At 40.5% G+C, this 21263-nt stretch overlaps 1 protein-coding gene across 1 annotated transcript; it reads left to right on the forward strand.

Moving 5' to 3' along the window:
- Nucleotides 1–4496: 4496 nt before the first annotated feature.
- cchcr1 (coiled-coil alpha-helical rod protein 1) lies at nt 4497–21263 on the forward strand (the record flags this gene model as incomplete). The annotated part of the gene is made up of 20 exons (XM_080529100.1): nt 4497–4563; nt 4745–4994; nt 5131–5292; nt 5739–5856; nt 6119–6313; nt 6466–6629; nt 6787–6901; nt 7052–7162; nt 7448–7591; nt 7823–7933; nt 8394–8500; nt 8694–8806; nt 9184–9256; nt 9422–9546; nt 9681–9869; nt 10160–10261; nt 10394–10545; nt 10698–10848; nt 10992–11124; nt 21062–21263. The coding sequence occupies 20 exons, from the start codon at nt 4497–4499 to the stop codon at nt 21261–21263; spliced, it is 2784 nt and encodes a 927-aa protein (XP_080385226.1).

Raw genomic sequence — 21263 nt, forward strand, 5'->3', positions numbered from 1 at the left:
GGTCTGCCTCCTGCACAACAGCAATGCACACTCTAGTGTCCTCTCAACCTGTAACCTATTCCGGTTAATCAGACATCACTGAACGTGCCTTTGTCTCCAATAGTTAGCAAAACCAAATAGACCAAAACCAGGTATTCACTCATCTCCAGCTGCAACTTTCATTGCTGTTCAGTATCCAGATCTGAAAACAAAAACAAACAAACGGTTAGCATAATTAAAGATAAAGAAACCTGTGTTTTTTTTGCTCCTGAGTATACTATGTTGCCAGATTACTCAAAAACTGGGGCTTCTAAATATATATTTCCAGAGGGGCTCATCATCTACATTCTTACACAGAAGATTGGCACTTCGTGGACAACCTACACAACCATTTCAAAGAAACGAATCACTTGGGACACCACAGCGGTGGGTGTGGTAGTCCTCTCTGTAACCTCGTTGAGACCAGGCTTTACTAGTTCAGAAAAACTGGGGAAATCCTTTGCAGAAAGTAACTACAAAGGGGTGGAAACCTGTTAAAATGAGTGAGACCTCACAACATGATAAACCAATGAAATCCCATGCTTTCTTAAGTCAGTTTTTCCTTCAGCTTTTCTTCCATTTTATTTCATGTTGCAAGCTAAAGGCAACAATTCTCTGCAAAATAATCGTCCCTGATCGGAAAAGACGACGCACATAAGCAACCATTCTGCTATCGTGTGGGGGGAGGCTTCTTGGAATTAAACATTCAATGAAATTGCGAGCAAATTCTCCCATCGCTCTCTCCAGTTTAATCAAAGCAAGAACTGCTAATCTAAAATCCTCGAGACCACCAAAAGAGGTGTGAGAACATGATTTGGAGGTATGGCTCCAGAGACTATCCTCTCTGTAATCCAGCCGTATGTAGCCTAAATATATATGACTGAAGACATGCTCATTGTCCTCCAATGCCTTTTTAAAAGAACGATTGCAAATGAGCAATACCATTTTCACATTTTTGTTAAATGATTACACCTCGTCATGACTCCAGTATGGGTTGATCTATCTGGAAAACCATCTGCATGGATGTAGACAGAATGCTGTGTATGCAATGCTCACATTAAGTAGGTCTATGTTCACTTTCTCTTTAAAATTACCTAGTTTTTGGGGTGTCAATTAAGTTTAAGTAAAGCAATAACCACACTGGAGTAACTATTGAGTTACCAAAACCTGTACGGTAGGTGCCATTATTATGCTCTAAAACGATGCCTGTGTATAGGGCCACACCAGCAAGGCACCAACACTACACTAAAATAAAAACATTGTCAACAAATAGAATAACAGTAGGCTACCACTGAGCTGAAAGCAACATAGTAATGAGACTGCTGGGTCATCAGGTTCAGGACCTGCTTGTCAATATGGATGACTTCAAAAACATGCAAGAACAAGCTTGTTCACCTAAATCAATTTCCTTAGCCATTATTGATCAGGGAATTGAGACTGCTGAGAGAGAACAGATTGATTCTCTCAACCTGCAGACACATTTCCTGAGTCCTCAAAGTAATCTATCTCTCAATGTTTAAAAAAAGGATAAAGGATACAAACAGTTTCTGTCAACATCTTCATACATTAAGAAGAAGCAAGCAATACAAATAAAATGAGCGCCAAAGATATAACACTATGCAGACTATGCATAATTTCCCATAAGCTTATAATAACACACATGATTGTTAAGAGATTTGCATTTTAATTTAGGAAATGTTCGTATGGAGACAAAAACAGAAGGGAGCTTGACAATGGAGGCTTACTTATAAAGCAGGTTAAACATTTCTCTAGCCGTTCATCTGGAGGCCAGGCAAAGCTGACGGAGTATACTCCCTGAACATAGAATTGTGTTTAGACACCAGCAGGGGAGATGGAAGAGACTTCACCACGAGACATGAATACGAATAGATAGGCCTAAAGCCCACTGTCTCTCTTCTGGAGGTGCAATGCCGTGGCAATCTGATGCGTAGAATGCGTTTTCAAGACACACAGAGTGCGTTTCAAGAAATAGGCTACATTGCATCCCGGCTTTTCATCATCCTTGCAATAAAACCTTTAGTCCCAAACGGCTTGCAATTTGGTTAATTGTCAATTGAACTGCAGTCTTCAAATTTGCACATTATACACCCCTGAGACATTTTGGTTAATAATTTTAGGAGATAAAACGAGAGGTGGGACAACATTTTTCAGTGTCACTTACTTGAACTTAAAACTGTTAAGCCCATGCTTTCAACTAAGTCAACTCCCAAATACAGACAATTGTCAGAAGTTACACCTCCAACAGGTGTGTTAAGATCATGCATCATAGAATCAAAACACAGTGTTCTATTTGACAATGTTTCAGTCGTCCTATTCTAATAATTCATCCAGATATTTAGATCTGAAAGATATACCAACCGCGAGGTCGTTATTGCTGCGACAGGCCCACAATTATCTGATAGTGTGCTTGACTTCAGCACTACCACCAGCCAACCAGAACCAAAATCACAAGTCAGTAGGCTACACATGGAGACTAATTGGAGATATGACGGACACCTAGACTGATATGGAACCCAATCGTTTCATATGCCTGCCGACATGTTTACGGTCGCGACTATGCCCACAGAATGGTGATGGGTGAGATAACGGAGTGCAGTGCGTAAAGCGGGGCTCGCTCTTGAGGCGTGCAAGGTGGTATTACCAAATCCCGCGCCCTTGCAACCGTATCTGTTTAATTCTTCAAAATTGTGCAATGTATAGCTTACCACAACTCATTGGAATACAATCTATGCCATACATTGTTCAAGTGTGAGAGGGTGGTCTTAATGTAGCTGAACACCTCTTTGAAGGTGAGCTGATGCCATCGGTTCATCAACGGTGTAGTAAAACGATGCGTTAAAATGGAAAAGGAAACTGAAAACCAGACGTTCACAAAAAAAACAAGCCACAGCCCTGCTCCTCCAAATTCCTAATAAACACTAACGATGCGGTAGAATAATACAAATGTAGCAGCTGTTTTAACCTAATATCTAACATATCTGAAGAAATATGATGCAAATCAATTGAAACATGCCGCAATGAATCAATCAACATGAATGTTCTTACAATACCCTGGACTTGCTGTGTGAAATCGTGTGTATATCTTTGCCAACCCGTCAGCTCATGGTCGGTGCCGTGGTAAAGGGATTTTTTTTTGACTCACCTGCTTATAATACGGAGCATATCCATCTCGGGCTTAGTCTATTATTCTCCATCTCATTCCGTCTTCATGTGACTGTACTGTAGTAATGATGAGCACATTTAAATGTTTTTCATGAATTAAGTGGAATGATCAAGCTCTCAATTAAGATCTGTTGTTTGTCTTCTTGATTAAAATTAATATCTTAGCTCGCACTGCCTGTGTGCGCGCTGCGCGTTCACGACTGCAAGGTCAGGAGCGCCCACTGCCTGGCGCGTTTCTAGGCAACCATGGATACGTGTGATCCTGGTGTGATCTGACAAACAGGAGGCAGAAAATAAAAAAGTAAAAGGAATCTATTCATTTATTATTTTAATTATAGCACATTAACTTGCAATAAATGACTCAAACTCATTTGTTAGCGAATGCTTCTACCTCGATAGGTCTTTCCCTGGCCTGGGTTAATAGATAGCCTCGGCCCTATGCTATGCTATATGCCTATGCAATAAAAGATAGGCCTGTTATCATCTAGGCCAAATTTTAAAATGAACGTATATAGGCCTGTGTGTGATACGATTACGAAAACAAATTCTCATTGAGGATGTGCTTTACCCCGTGGTCCTGACAGTTATGTGAATCATTTGTGTGAGTGAGTGTGTGTGTGTGTGTTAACGAGATTAATTTGTCTATAAATAAATAGATATCGATTTAAAACATTTTAAAGGGAAAAAAAGGAGTGTCAGGCTACTTGGTGTAAGCAAGTGAATGAAGTGAATGAAAATGAAGTTTACCAGTTTTTCTCCATCATTTCTGTAACAATAATGATGTTAATTGCTCTCACGTGGTGTGGCACAATTAGTGTTGTGTAACTTGTCAATAAGGCCTACCCTAATTTCTTTTATAACCCAAGAAACTGAAATGAAACATTGTTGTACTGCCAACCTATATATCCCTACTAGCCTATATAATATACGTCAGACGAAACGGGATTTTGCATCCCACCCTAGACCTCTTCTTACGTCACCCAAAACCAAATATCTAAACAATCACACTGCAACTGAGTTGAGTAATAAAACATTATTCTATCGTCTCCGAATGTCTTCAGCCAGTGTAGTATGGGTGGCACCGCACTGGCACCTCTTCTCTCCAGCGCGCCACCAGAGAACGTTTGGCGCCATCCACAGGCGCAACCATGGAATTAGCGACGTGAATGCCTAGCAACGTAAGCAGGAAGTAGACAGTTACCATTATTTTTTAAATGATGGCGCGTACACTGTCCTACTTTAGCTAAAACCAGAGGTTGTTTTATTTGTATTTGTGATCATTCTATCTTACGGCCATGGAGAAACGTATCGAGGATGAAAAGCTCAATGTCCCTTGTGACTTTGTTGCGTCAAGTGTCACAAGTAAGTGAGCTTTAGCTAGCTGATTAGCCAATGTTAACGTGTTATGCACTAGCTTTAGTCACAGACATTGAATGTACACCTGCTCGCTCACGTACTGTAACTTTACTTGTTGATAATCAACAATCATAATCATAGCTATTAGCATTGCATTTGTAATACCTACCTTGTTACTTAGGGCCAGGGGAAAGCCAGAGGAACCTGATGCCTCCATCCCATTTTACAACAAGCATCCAGTCTTCTTCAATGGCAACACCAGCGGCTAGGGGACCAGGGACAACACCAGTAACGTGGGTCACCTCTGTACCAACGCAACCAATGAACCCTGGCCCTGCAAACCCATGGCTAGCCATCACGCAGGCAAAGCAGGACATTTTGGAATTGCGCATGGAAAACCAGAGAATTATGTCACAAGGTGACAGCTCTGGAGGAAGGTGCCCCATCTGCAAGCTACACTTTGTTTAATTCCATAATGCAGACCATTCACTTTTACCAAAGGATATTTATTATTCTACTTATATTACCTGACATCCTCTCCCCCCCCCCCCCCCCCCCCCCACACACACACAGATCTGGAGAGAGAGGTGAGCAGTCCTCTAGATGGGACACAGAGTGGAGACTGGACATGGAGCGAACCAGGGCTGAGAGACTGAGAGGGCAGGTGGAGGCACTGAAGGATGCTGCTGGGACACAGAGGGAGGAGATGCGAGACAAAGAAGGCTCCCTGAACAGGTAAACTGTAGCATAGGTAGTGGCGAATCCTTTGAAATGGAATGTCTTTTTTGATACTTAAGATTGATCAGAATCAGAATCAGAAGACTGTATTGCCATGACATGTAAACATGTAAACATGTTAGGAATTTGGTTTGGTACAGTGGAGCACAGTTTACAACAGGACAGGTGCAAGACAGCACAAGACAGTGCAAACCAATGTCATAGTGCAAAATGTAATAAATAAATATAAATATAAGAAGTGCCAAAAGTTCAAGTGTTCATGTCAAGACAGTCCATAGCTCTCTGAGTGGGGGTGGAGGGAGGGTAGATAGATGGGGGTCAGGTCAGGGGGGGGACGACGACGACACATTGATGCAAGGTGCACAAGATCAATGTAGATGTGTTATGTGTATCCTACCTTGATCAAATTGTTTTGAATTTAAGTTCTAATTCCTTATTGACAGGCAGAGCCATGAAATTGAGGTGATGCGTGAGGAGTTGTATAAGACTAAGACTGCACTGGAACAGAGCAGTGTGGAGCTTGCCCAGCAAAGGGAGGAAAAGGAGAGACTCAGGAACCAGGTAGCGCTTGTCCACAACAAAGGCACAACAATGATTTTCACCCCAGCCCACCTGTGAGATATGTTGTTCGTAACAGGTTAAAAGTTCTGTGATTCTTCATTTGGCCAACAGCAAGTACTAATGACCAATATATATCGAACATGGTAAAGAAGCCAGCATAATACTTGTAACCACTGATTACATTTTTTGTTTTTATCAATATATTGCTCTCAGTGATCCATCCATTCATTTAACGTAATATTTGCACAATTTTGTTGTGTAGCTGGAGAGACTAGAAATGGAGTCCGAGGTTGAGCTGGAGAAACTGAGGAAGGAGGTTGAGAGGAATAGACAGGAGGTACAGAGGGGGACCATGGAGGCAGAGACCGCCAGGCTGCAGGCTGCGGAGGGAGCCAAACACCAGGCACTGAAACTGAGGGAGCAACTGGAGGAATCATGCAGGAAACAGGAGACAGAGGTGAACCTGACCCTTTCAGGCAGTTTTAATTGTGATAGAACAATCAAGCATTATATTGCATATAAAATTAGCACAACACCAAAGATAACTTTTTAAAGAATTACTTGTGTTTATCTTTATTTTGCCTCTCACTCTATATCGGTTCTCTACAGCTGCAACAGTTGACTGCTCACCAAAGCACAGAACTGGCCACTGTGAGTCAAACCAACTCTGAGCTGCAGGCGAGACTATGTCACATGACACAAGAGTCGACACAACTGAAGAGCTGTCTACTGGAGGTTTCTGTGGATAGAGATGGCCTGAAAGAACAGTTAAGGTGTCGTGTTTGATATTGAAATACTCCCCAGGGCTTATTGATTAGTTTAATTCTCAGTTGGTTCTAACTTCTTGGAAATCAAAGCCTGATTTATGGAGATTCAGTGGATGAATCCCACCACAATACATATATAATGTTGTGGTTCTTATTTTTTCAGCGACATGGGCAATGTTTTTGAGACTCAATCAGCAACGTTGCAGAGTCTTAGAAATTACATTGGACAGCTTTCCCCTGAGAGAGGGGTGGAAGAGAAACTAACAGAAACTGTTCAGGTGGGGAGATGCATTGACGATATTGAATTAGATCAAGTAACTTGTGTGGCTCAACTGAACAGTCACAGACACATTCATGGGAAATAATAATTGTGTAGTAGAGTATGTATGTCATATTTTTTAATGATGCTTAATGAAATGTATTTGTAGAGGCTGAGTAGAGAGAAGGAGGCTCTTCAGGTGACAACAGAACTTTTGACGGTCAGACTCAACTCTGTGAATGATATACTGGCGCTACAAGAGGAGGAAATGGTTGAGAAAGTGAGTAATGTTTGTTGTTCATTTGACTTCCCTTTTGTTTGTGTGTGAACTTCACCGCAATAAGATCCCTTTATCTTTGTCGGAAAAAAATCTGGAGAAATGATGAGCTGAACTACACACAGATACAGTATTGTGTTGTAGTACCGTATCATTTTCTGTGGTGCATGGAAACCAAAAAAACTGTTTTGATTTACGTCCACTATACATTTCATTTCATGAATAATTGATTCATTGAGTCTGGTTGAGAAGTGTGTGGCCAGAGTTAAGGCTGTGTCCTGTCCACAGACCTTGCTGGACCCGCTCTTGAAGGCTGGCCCTAAAGGCACGCGAGTGCTACGCCGCTGGAGAGAGAAAGTGTTCGTTTTGTTGGTCCAGCTTCGCTCTAAAGACATTGAACTGAGAGGAGCAAACGACAAACTTCACTCAGCAGTACGTTATTTAAGAGAATACCTAAGTCATTATCGATCTTTGCTTTTGTTTGAAAATGTTTAACTCGAACAAACAGCCTTTCTTGTCTACTACATATATGTTATAAGTCACTGTTAAGGTAAAACAGAGTTCAGCTATTCTCATAGGAATTGTTTGACAAGTGAAATGTATTTCCAAAACACATTGAAACATGTACATTTGTGGGTCCATTGTGTGTCCTTTTTGATTCAGATCTCCTCCCTGGAGCAGGAGGTAAAGAAGGAGAAGTATCAGGCCAGTATGTTCCAGCACAGTCTGAAGGACAGAACAGCTCAGCTGGACCTGGAGAGGGTGGGGAGGGAGGTGAGCAACAGAAGAGGGCCTCCTCTGAAGTGTCTGAACGGATCTTTAATAGGAAGGCGTTCCTCCATTTTGTTGAACCATAATGCATTTTTCAGTTGCCATGGGGAGTGGTAGTTACCTGTGCAGTTTTATCACAGCAGAGGGCGCTACTTCACATGAAAAACCTATTAAACACAAGCAGTATTTCAAGAATACCATCAGATACACTAGAACTATCCTTTCAGAAATAGTTATTCTGATCAGAAGTTCCTGATTAAATGTTCATTAATGAAACATGACGAGTGACGAAAAATAAGTGCAGGTGCACTTGAGTTCAAAGACCCTGAGTTCATAGTGTGACAATGACATTCAACCTTTGAAGCATTTTCAGATGATGTTATCAAAAGGTCCTGATGATGTAATCATAGAGAGATGGTATTTAGTGTTTTTCTGATGGCTGGCTTGGTGTTTGTCTATCCAGGCAGTGGAGCAGGAGGTGGCCAGGTCTCTGACGGAGAACACAGAGTTGAGGAGCCGGAGTCAGGAGGCAGGGGCTGGCCTGAGGATCATAACAGAGGCAGTGCAGAGGTAAACTAGACAGGCCAGCCCCACATGAAAATCACCTGAAAAATGCCACCCTTTCTCTGTTGTACATTTTTTGTATTTAGATCAAATTTTTTGTGAGGAAAAAGGAAAGCCTATGATTGTTTCTCACCACACTTGTTATCCCTTACTACTGAAGCCTACTGAAGGGTAATGTGTAACAGTTGTTTCTTTACAGGTACAGTCTGGCATTTGAGGCTAAGCTGGCAGAAATGGAGACCAATCAAACACGTCTGAACAGTTTTGGCCAGAGGCTGAACTTTGCTAAAAGAAGAGTAGACACAATTCAAGGTATGGCATTGTTGTTGTTTTTTATGTATGTGTGATCCTGTTGATGTTTAGCTAACTATAATCAAATGTAATTGGATGAATGAGTAAAGTTGGTGGCATTACCTTTACCTTTCATTTTAGAATGATATGCCCAATGATAAGTAGTAGTGTTTGGAGTGTTTCATTTGGTGTATAACATATGTTACGGTACATGTGGGAAAACTACGGTTAGGATTAGGTGCTAGGGTTAGGGTTAGGGTTAGACATGCCAGCATGTACCAAGTCACCCTAGCACCTAACCCTAACCCTAGTTTTCCCACATGTACCGTATTCCCACATGTACCGTAACATATAGACTATAGTTTGACGAGATAAAGACATTGTTCTCTCCCATGCAGGACTGATGATGAGGAAGGAGGCCCTACTGAGAGTACAGCAGGCCACTAGATCAGCTGACCCTGTCTCAGAGAGGTACTGAAAGGGGAACTGACTACACTGGACCTCCTCGGGTCTCACAGAACCTCACTGGTCCAGTTAGTGAGGATAAGGCCTTGATTTGGAGTATTACTGCCTGCCTGTCTCTCCATCTCCATGTCCCTGTGGCTGACTAGAGGTGTTGTCCTGTCTCTGTTGCAGTGCTTCTGTCAGAGACCTCCAGACAGAGTTGGCCTCGTCATGTGAAGAGAGAGACAAGCTCACACAAGAACTCAAAAGGACCCCAGAGCTCATTGAGAACGCCCTGGTTGATCTCAGGGAGCAGTGTGAGTTGACTCATCTATTCATGGATGTTGACTCGATGTGAATTCCATGTACCATATTACCCTGAAAATCCATGCACCATGTGTTTTAAACTGCAATGTCTGTGTCCCCCGCCTTCCTTCTCCTCTCCCATCAGATGACGCTGAGCTGAGGCGGCTGAGGCAGGCTGTGGAGCAGAGTGGGGAGGAGACCCAGGAGGCTAGGGTAGGTAGGGGGGAGGCCCAGCAGAGGCTGCAGGAGGCCCACGCACAGCTGGAGGAGAGCAGCCTCACCCTGGAGCAGCTCCACGCCCAGCTGCTGGGCCAGCAGGAGCAGAGTGACGGAGGTGAGAGAGGGGTCAGGGTGGCTCTCAGTACGCCATGCCGGCATGGTTAGAGCCCGTTCTGTTTTTACAATTTGTCCGTTCAATTTATGAATGTTTTGGTTGATGAAAATGTTTTAGTTTTGTTCTCTCAACTTTTGCACAGGGTCCTTTTCCTTTTATTTATTTTTTTATCTTTTAAAAACTCAAAAGCAACCTTGCTTTAAAATGGGCTGAAAGGTGTCATGTAACTTTGTAGCATTTAGTGTTCAGGGTGCTTTCAATCAAGACTGATGCACCTCACTGTACATCAGTCTTGCAGCAGAGAGTGTCTGAGACAGAAGATCGCTGTGCTCAGCAGCTGAGGGGGATGGAGTCTCAACTCAACACTGCCAGGAGAGAGCACACCAAAGCAGGTATGTCACTTTACACATGTAGAGTTGAGAGGAAATCATGCATGCTGGAAGTGTAGTGTTGCCAAATATGGGTCTGCCTGCTGTCCAGATTGTATCCTTATGGCTATTGTGTCGATGTCGTGTCTGTTGTAGTGGTAGCCCTGAGACAATGTGAGAGACAGGCAGAGAGAGAGAGGAAGCAGGAGAGAGAAGCACAATGCCTGCAAAGTGCACACACAAAGAGAGAAATCCAGGATTTACAAAAACTACTGCAAGAAAAGGACAAGGACAGAACCCTGCTTTTGGTAAGAACATTTGGAAGTGTATTTATTGTAAGTGTACTTTGTGTAGAAATATGTTTTGCAAATTCAGTTTGACAAACCTACTCTGATCAATATAAATGTCACCCCTTTTATATATTTGACCATGTCATGTTATTCATTCAACCTGTGGTCAGGCAACGATCCATGAGAGAGGTCTGATGAGTGAGTATAAGAGGGCTCGAACCTCTGCAATGCAGACCTCTGTGGCCCTGGAGGAGCAGGAGCGGGGGAGACCAGCTGGAAAGACCAGCACTCGGGGAGCCAGAGACAAGCCACGAGCCAGAGGTGAGGTGACCTCCGAGGTGACCACATGTTGGCCTATTGTCTTTGAATTGTTGCTATCAAGCGGAGCAGAATGATTGTTTAACTCATGACTAGCATTTACTGTACACAGTAACCTGATGGGTGTGCTGTGTGTCCCCTGTAAGACTCTCTCCTGGCAGTGCTGGGGGATCTCCAGGCTCTCAGCGCTGCTGTGGTCCATAGCTCAGAGGACTCTGCGGAGGAGGGACAGGGGGACCGCGTGGGACACTCCACAGCCACACCAGACCACTTACTTAAGTGACAAAAACAACCATGTCCAGGGTATCATTGATTTGTCTTGGACTGAATTTGAACTATTCCAGACTCACAAACTTTTTTGTGATACTGTCCAAGATCTGAAGACAAGTTGATGTTTTTTCCCCCATCATATTGTTTTTAAAAGGTTGTTTTATATGGTAAGATCTTTTGTGTATAATGTTTACTGTATTTGACTCAAATTGAGTGCCTTTTTTAGTGCCTATAAAACATGACAACAGGGATGTAATTGCATGACTTTAGGTCTTGATGGGCCAAATGAAATGCGTTCTTTGTCCAGTGAAATTTCTTAATGTCAACAGGTTAAGTGTCTTCTAGATTGTTCTAGTGAGAGTTGACTTTCCCTCTTTGGCTGGTAGCTGCTGATAGATGACTGACTGTGATGACTTCATAGCAGGTAGGCTCTTCAGGGGCTAATCAATAAGTCAATGTGCTTTCTCTCAGGGCCTCACAGCAAGGAGGAGCATGACAGGAAAATCAAATGAATTGATAGCCTCATTCTAAACCCAGCGCTGGTGGAGGAGTCTAAATAACAGGCTGAGTTATGGCCCTAAGTGCTCTGAATTGTAACACTCGAGCAAGGAGATAGACCTCTACTGACATTTCTGTAGTCTTGTTAATGGATTGTATGTATGTACCGGTATCTGAAGATGGATGAACTTCTGGTTTGACAAAGTTCTGTTTTGTTTTGTGTGACTATTGTGTGAATAATGTCATGTAATAAATGATATTAATATTGGAAACTTGCACCATGTCCAGGCAATAGTTTTTTTTGATGTGTTTAGAACTTAGGAAGGACTTGGTAACTATCAAAACTTAAATAGTAATTATATTCCCTGATTAGACACTAACCTCACTTATTGTTTTATTAAATCTAGATGGTTATTCAATACAGAAAATACATTGTATCGTGAAATGAAGCTAGAATGCATAAAACAATATGTGATAATGTTGTGATAATAAATGTTTCTCTTTATGCTGGATCTGACCCAAATCCAGCCTCATGATCACTGACTGTCTGTCCTCCCTTAAGAATGGAGAGATTGTGACAATATGTACAGAAAGCTCATCCCAGAAAATAAGGCTGAAAGTAACAGTGAGATTCATAATCAATGTGCATCCGCCTTCCCATGGAAATGAAGTGGAAGCCATGTCTAAATAGGAGAAAGATGAACAATGCAGTGGAATGAAAGTAAAAGAAGCACCTACACTAATACGAAGGACTATACACTCCCGGTCAAACATTTAAGAACACCTAGATTTTTCCAGTTTTGGACTTTGTATCCAGCAAAAGAGCCCCAGAACATCATGCTTCCTCCTCTGTGTTTGACAGTTGGTGTCACACACCGAGGAACCATCCTTTCACCTACTCGACGGCATACAAAAACCCTGTGTGATGAACCAAAGATTTCATTTGGATTCATCTGTCCATAAGACCTCCTAGTCTGCAATAGTCCACTGCCGGTGCCCATGGCCCAGGCAAGCCTCTGTCATAAAACACAAGTTTGTTTACAAGCCATGTATCACTTACCCAGTAGCCTACGGCAGACGATACAGTGAATCTAATTTACAAATGAGTATGTGTATAGTGTAAGTATTTAGTGATTCTAAAACTTGTTTGTTATATCGAGTGGGCTCTTCAACTTTTGTAATACGCAAAAAAAGCTGTAAGTTGTTAACCCATTACTTGTTCCCTGAAAAAGGCAATTTTTATAACTTTGAAATGTACATAATTTTTTTGTTTTTGGTAACCTAAACGTTTTCTTTAACCTCTGACAGGTTTACCGCTTACCTTTGTTCCAATAAAAACTGGAAGAATGGGGGTGATCTAAAACGTTTGACCGGTAGTGTACATCAGTACAACAAGGACAAAAACATCAGGTATATTTGCTTAAGGTACCATACAAACCCTTGTTTTGATGTGATGACAAAAGCTGTTTATTTATACAGTATCTGTATCGGTGATGTTCTACATGTGATGCTGGTTTCTTTGATCATTGTGGAGGCAGCCTGCCAATGTGCTGGCAGTGCAAGTTAAAGTAAAGGATGCTGGAAAGGGTGATTTGTTTCCCAGGGGGCTGTTCAGTGGCAGGTGTGTCTGATGAATGTTGTGTTAATCTGTCCGTGCCTCAGCTCAAAGACATTGTTTGGTTCCCTGACATTTATCCCATGAAGCTAGGACTGCTGTTTTCCGTGGCTGTTTATCAAAGGCTTTTTAGTGTCCCTTGTCAGATGGCAACATTGTGAAGATTCCTAAGATGGAATCTCCTCAGGGAGTGCAAAAACTACAGGAAGGAATAATTCCCTGCTTTCAACAGCAGGGAAGGTTCTCAACCACATACTACTGGAGGGACTTAAAAAGGTGGTTGATGAGAAACTGAGAGAAAATCAAGCTGGCTTCAGGAATAGTAGATCGTGTGGAGACCAGATAGCTACCCTCAGGATTATCATCGAGCAATCCATCGAATGGAACTCTTCTGTCAATTTCCCAGATTTTGAAAAGGCTTTTCACTTTTTCTTTTGTGGATCGGGAGATGCTGTGGAAATTGATGCCACCAAAGTTCATCAGCATCTTCAAGAGAGCACCTACCAACGGACGCAATGCCATGTTCTCCATGAAGGACGCATATCAGAGACCTTTGAGGTCCTGACTGGGGTGCGGCAGGGATGCTTGCTCTCGCCCTTCCGCTTCCTCCTCTGCATAGACTGGACTATGAAACAGGTAACCAGCAACAGCTGAACCGGCATACAGTGGAGCCTGACCAGACAGCTAGGAAATCTGGATTTTGCTGATGATTTGACACTACTAGTACACACCCATCAACAGATACAAGAAAAAAAATCACACAAACTGTGTGAAACATAACAGCTGCTTCACTTCGTTGCTTCAGGCAAGAAATGCCAACACCACACTGTGAGCCATTGTACATGTATACTAGACAAAATAATGAAAGAGAAGAACTGTTCTTTTAAATTCTATAAAGTGATTTTTTTTATCTATCAAAAATTTACACCTGGTATTGACAGCCTGGATGGAAAGCTATTGAGGATGGCAGCGGACATTTTTGCCACTCCCATATATCTTCAATCTTACGCTTAAAATACATATGCAGCGTTACCTCAGCGGCACGTGTGTGTGGCGGAACTTCTGCTGGACTTTCTGTTGCGTCTTCCCTACTGGAAGCGTTTCTCCTGCGGCTCGACTGCGGAGCTGCTACAGCCAGCCCTATCTTTGTATATTGTGGTTTATTTACTACTGTTCAGCACTTACATTCAGTTACATTCAATGCATGACTTGTGCTGAATAAAATTTTGAAAGTGGCAAGTAACAAGTGTGCCCATCAAAGGTCTAGGCATTAGGCCATCTAATCCTCCACTTTATATCACAGCCAGTATAACACATTTAACATCTATAAATATATATAAATACACATATAAAACTTGAGTGCAGATAGCAGGTAGTGCAAGGACATGACATTATTAACCGTCTTAATTAAACATCTTAGCAAGAGGCACTTCAACAATTATCCTAAAGTTTATTATGCATCGGCTCTTTTCATACAACCTAACGTTACACAGATTAATACCGTATACATGCCATATCTTGGATGAAGACATAATGTAAGTGGAGACGAGATTGATCGGGACTGTGGGAGTCAACATTACTACCGAATGAATGGAAGCCTATGACCAAACATTCAATGCATGACTTGTGCTATAAATAGCCTACACTTGATGAACCAATGCTGTGATATTATTGACCGTCGTAGAAACATGTTAGCAAGAGGCCCTTCAATAATTATTAAGTTTATTATGCATCGGCTCTTAGAGAGAGATGTCCATGTTGAAGTGTAGATGCTCTTCAGCAGAGCAGAACATGGTGAAAAACAACCCTCTACTGAGAGCAGTACAAGAGATATCTTACCAGCCCGATAACGGCCAGATCACGTAATATCACAACTAGTTAGTATCTGGCCCAGAATATCACCCTATTTCAACTAAAATATTTTATTTTTATATACTTAGATTATATACAGAAAAATACTTTGCCACTGAAATAACTAAATGGTGGTAATCGAGGTTAAAATAACTATTTTTCCGACCAGCACTTATTGTGTAACATCGGAAACATAATTGGCGCTGATTTACAAGCTGTTTGAAAACATGTTAACAAAACTCATTTTGATCATTTCTTCAGCTTGAAAGAGAGCAGCATGGACAGACCCTGATAGTGGCCAGATCAAGTCATATCATGACTAGTCCGATCTGACCCAGAATATCACCCTATTTCAACTAAGAAAAATCTTAGGGAAAAAGACTTGGCCATCAAGTGTCACAAAACTCATTTTGATAATTTGTTCACCTTGAGAGAGATCAGCACAGACGAATTCGGGCCAGCCCGATAACAGCCAGATCATGTCATATCACGACTAGTTAGTATCTGGCCCAGAATATCACTGCCTCCAGGGAATCTACTGGCCCAACACCATCTCAAACACCAAACTGTGGGAAACAATAGAAATCCAACTCAGGAGGAGGAAATGGAACTGGATAGGTCACACACTCAGAAGACAAAACAAATCAATCACAAAGCAGGCTCTAACATGAAAGTCACAAGGCAGGAGGAAGAAAGGAAGACTTAGAACCACCTTGAGAAGAACCACAGAAAAAGGAGATGAAAGTGGAAGGGCTGTCATGGCAACAACTGGATCGGAGCGCACAAGAACGAAGGATGGAGGGGTTTCATCGATGGCCTATGCTCCCTAGGGAATTTAAAGGCCTAAATGTAAATGTAATGTCAGGTTTTTGTTATCACAGAGTAGACTACAGTATGTGTAAGGCGCATTGACATTGTTTAGTATTGCATTGATCAAGTATAATGCATCAATTACATTTCTAATATGAACACAGATTAATACAAACGCTCTTCTCTCTTCTTTGTGAACTGTAATGATACCCCATTGCAATACCAAAATTGCCTAGGAAAAGTCTTTCAAATAACCCATCTGATTAAGGGGAAGCAAATACTAATGCTTCAGTGTTGTAAATGATTTGTTATATTATTACAGAATATGTCATCAATAAGAAAAACTATATATAATCTATATACTGTATATACTGTATGTATAGTTGTTTGTTGCAACAACCTATGTATTTAAACAGCAGAGGGCATTGTTGTCAAATAAAGATGTCTGACACTGCAGAGAATGTCATGTGAGTGGTTCAGTGAGCCACAGAAATAGGTCTTAAATAAAAAATACACAATCTACAAATATTTCCACAGTTCACAAACAATGAAGCACAGTTAGTTGAGTGTCCTTCCTTCCACTGAGAGCAATTCTACAGTCAATAACCATCTCTGAGTACTTCAATTTACCATGTTCATACAGTACCATACCCTGAAAAAAACAATTCCAATAACAATCCAGATTGGGCTTGATACAATGGCCTGTCTGAGTTTACATCTTCCTGTGAAACAGCAATAACACACAGTACTTAGGCAAAGACTCTCCCACCAGCACTTATTGTAAAGCCTCCTCTATCTCTATGTTTCTCCAGAAATAACCAAGTGTGATTAAAAATCTTATGACAAAAAACCTGCAGAAGGAACCAAATTGTGGGCCTATAACCAGCGTAGTTAATGGATGGTATGATATATAACATACCTGCTGAAACGTATCAGTATTTTAGTTGCTTCAGCAGCTTGGCAAGAGTGGCGCTGTAGCAAGGCAACATAGTGGTAACTTATGAATAATTTAAGAGAGTATTGCAAGCCAGACAAGACATGAAATAAGCGAGGCGAAAAAAAGCTATCAATAAGCTCCCAGCCCTTTTTATTAGCAATTCAGAATTAATGAGATGTAAAATAAGAGATCCAGATGAGCAGGAAGGTTACAACCATAGAAATAGAGGTTCAGACCTCCTTTGCCTCAGTCACCTTTGTCACCTAACTGGATGGCTGCCACCCTGTGTGCAACAGCACAGTATGTCTCCTGGAGAAGAGACAGAAAAAACAGCACTTGGTATACAACGCCTTTTGAGGTTACGAGAATAATAAAAATGACTAAAATTGGAAAAGACAAACCCAAAAAATGTGTCTGTCTTGAGGCCAAATGGCCATTAACACTATTCACATAATGTCATTCATAATAGTACCATCACCCTCAAATACTTTCCGGTCCTTATGTGGGTATTTAGAATACTGTTTTGTCTTTACATGATGTATAACAACCCTAACAAACACTCCTTACAATGGACCTTAGATGCCTTAGTCTGTCTTGGCCGAGGATGTTGCTGGCTAACCTGAGGACATAACCAGCCTGGAGCTATAGGCCTGACCTGAGGCTGATGGTGATCTGGTAAGGCAGTGGAGTACTCACCACCAGTGCTACATGCTGGATCAGGACATGGTTGATGGCAGAGTGCTGTGGTGGGCCATGCTAAGGGGTACAGTAGCATGCATAGAGTAGCTGTGAGAGAGAATGTAGCCCAGTAACCCTATTTATAGATACAGGAGGTCTGGGGCATCACCTTGGGGAATAGCAATGTACTGAACTGTCCTATCAAGTTGAACATTATTTAAACTGTTATTTCGGCAGGACATTTGGTCAGTCAGGTTACTTTTGCAGAGAAATCCTGCTATTAAACATAAAACAATCATAAATGCACATCCAAAATTACAAACATAATACGGTTAATTAATTACAAATCAATGTATGACATACACTGTCCACTACAAAAACAGAGAAAACACAAATATGAAGACAAGCCCTGGATCACAAAAGGACTAGAAAATGCATGCAAAAAGAAAAATATACTATATAAACAGTTCTTAAAGGACAGATCAAAGGTAGCAGAAAATAAATACAAAACCTACAGAAATAAATTAACTAGTATAATGAGATACAATAAAAAGGAATATTATAATAAACTATTGGAACAACACAGAAGTAATACACAAGGTACATGGAAAGTGCTAAACAGCATAATTAAAAAGGGTACAAAAAAATCGGACTATCCAAATTACTTTAATAAAGATAAACTAAACATAACTAAACCAAAAGAGATTGTCGATGAGTTTAATGATTACTTTGTCAATGTTGGCTATAATTTAGCAAATGAAATTGTGGACCCGTTAACGAAGGACGGTGTAGACGAAGATATTATTGATATAAACACCAACACCATATTTCTGAAGAAAATTGAAGAGAAGGAACTGATTGATGTGGTAACCAAATTTAAGAATAAAAAATCTACAGATTGTAATGACATAGATATGAGACTAGTAAAAAATATTATAGAATATATTGCAAAGCCACTGACTCATATCTGTAACCAATCATTTCAAACCGGCATATTTCCCAACCAAATGAAAATAGCAAAGGTCATTCCTATCTACAAAAATGGAAACAAGCACAGTTTCTCCAATTATAGACCAATTTCTCTCCTTCCTCAGTTCTCAAAAATATTAGAAAAACAGTTTGTAGTAAGACTGGACGATTTTATAGAAAAACAAAACCTACTGAGTGACCATCAATTTGGATTTAGAGCAAATCGATCCACTACAATGGCAGTGATGGAATTGATTGAAAAAATATCCACAAAAATTGAAAGTAAAGATTATACTGTAGGGATATTCATAGATCTAAAGAAAGCATTTGATACTATTGATCATAGATTATTAATAAGAAAACTTGATAGATATGGAATTAGAGGGTTAGCAAATTTATGGATTAGAAACTATCTTGATAATAGACACCAGTATGTACAAATAAACAATGATAAATCTGAACTGCTAAGGGTCACATGTGGGGTCCCACAAGGTTCAGTGCTGGGTCCAAAGCTGTTTATTCTATACATCAATGATATTTGCAATGTGTCCAAGTTGTTACATTTTGTTCTGTTTGCAGATGATACTAATTTATTTTGTTCTGGCAAAGATTTGGAGCAGCTTCTGGATACAGTGGAAACGGAACTAAAAACTATAAAACGATGGTTTGACACAAACAAGTTGTCATTGAACTTAGAAAAAACTAAACTTATGATATTTGGAAATCGAAAAATAAATAATCAAGTACAAATCAAGATAGATAATGTTGAAATTGAAAGAGTTTATGAAAACAAATTTTTGGGAGTTGTTATAGACCACAAACTATGTTGGAAAACACACATAAACTACTTAAAGACTAAAATATCAAAGTCTATTGCAATACTGCATAAAACAAAAGACATACTTAATCCAAATTCATTACACATGTTGTACCGTTCTCTAATAGTTCCATACATAACCTACTGTGTGGAAGTGTGGGGAAACACATACAAAACAATCACAAATCCAATTTATTTACTACAGAAAAGAGCTATACGAATTATAAACAGAGCTGCCTATCAAGAACCAACTAACAAATTATTCATAAAAACCTATGATCTCAAATTTAAAGAATTGGTGGACTTCAAAATGGCACAAGTCATGTATAAAGTAAAAAATAAGATGCTTCCAGACTGTATCCAGAGACTATTTCAAGTTAGACAGAGTAATTATGAACTCAGAGGAATATGTATGTTTATGAAAACAAAGATTAGAACAAATGCAAAACAAAGATGTATAACAGTTAAAGGAGTTAATTTATGGAATACTTTTGAAAAGGAAATGAAAATGTGTAGTACATTAAAAGGATTTAAAAAATTATATAAAAATAAGATGATTAACAAGTATAAAACAGAGGTTTAAATATAGTTTTTGTTTGGTATTTTTATTTTATTTTTTTGAACTTTTTGTTGACATGCGTAAGTGACATTTTGTTTATAAAAGTTTCAATGTTTTGATTATGCATTCATGGGGGGACATGCATACATGTAACAAGGGTAGGCGCAATAAGCCACGGCTTCAGCCTACACCTTTTTGGTCCTGATGTTATAAATTGTGACTATGTACATTTTCTTATATCTGTATTGTGAATTGTATAGGGGACCAAAATAAACAAAAATAAACATGTACACAATATAATCCATGAAACATGTACAATCCTTGGATGACAGATCCTTTAACAAGGTCTTAAACTGACCATGTGACACAATATAATCTAATCATAGTTTGTTTTGAAGGTTGTTTGGGGCACAGCTTGTAACCTGGTTTAGTACTCTGGAGAGTGTGCGCCATAAAAGCAAAGATGTACGGTAAAATGGTAGTTTTAAAAGAACTGCTTTATATACAAATAAAATCCAATGATGAGCCATTCTTGAATTCAAAGACTCCCAACCCACTGACTGACAATGTTGGATGCGGAAACTATCCCTGGAGATGGACTGCAGAGCAGAGTGATAAACCAGGTTTAACTGGCAACTGAGACTGCCATGTGCATGTAAATTGTGTCACCATAGTCAAGGATGTCCTCCTATTCTAAAAAGTGAAGCAGGACTTTTCTCTTCTATAGAAAAAAACAAAGTAACTCTCAAACAGTTTTTCAACATGCGTTTTAAAAGACAGTTTATTATCTGTCCAAATGCCCAGGTACTTGTGGGACTAGTTCAATCTGGGCCCTATTCACAAATAATGGTACAAATATGCAGATTGTAATCAATATAAGGGGTTCTACAGACATTTCTTTAAATAATATAATCAAAACCATGCTGAAGGTCTAGCCTGCTGAGGTAGGGAAGCAGCAGATATGGTGCTATGTCCAGACCTAAAACCTGACCACATTTAAAATGCAATCTATTGATAAAAAGGACAGCATGTGAGGATTGATCAGGGACACCATTATTTTTTCTATGCAAGAAAGCCTTATAATAAAGAAACTGTGTTATAGTATGCTAGTAATACAGTATAGTTAGAGCCGTGGCTGTGTGCTCAGGGCGTGCGCGGGGCAGCTGGCCGAGGTCTTAACTGACATTTTTAACCTGTCACTGGCCCAGGCAGTTGTCCCCAGGTGCCTCAAGTCAGCACCATCGTGCCGGTGCCAAAACATTCTGCTGCAGGGGGCCTGAATGACTTCCGCCCCGTTGCACTCACTCCCATCATCATGAAGTGCTTCAAGAGGTTGGTCCTGGCTCACCTTAAAGACCACCTACCCCCACACTGGATCCCCACCAATTTGCCTACCGCCCGAACAGGTCAATAG

This window comes from Nansenia antarctica, assembly GCF_963989245.1.
Source record: "Nansenia antarctica genome assembly, chromosome: 4".
NCBI lineage: Eukaryota > Metazoa > Chordata > Actinopteri > Argentiniformes > Microstomatidae > Nansenia > Nansenia antarctica.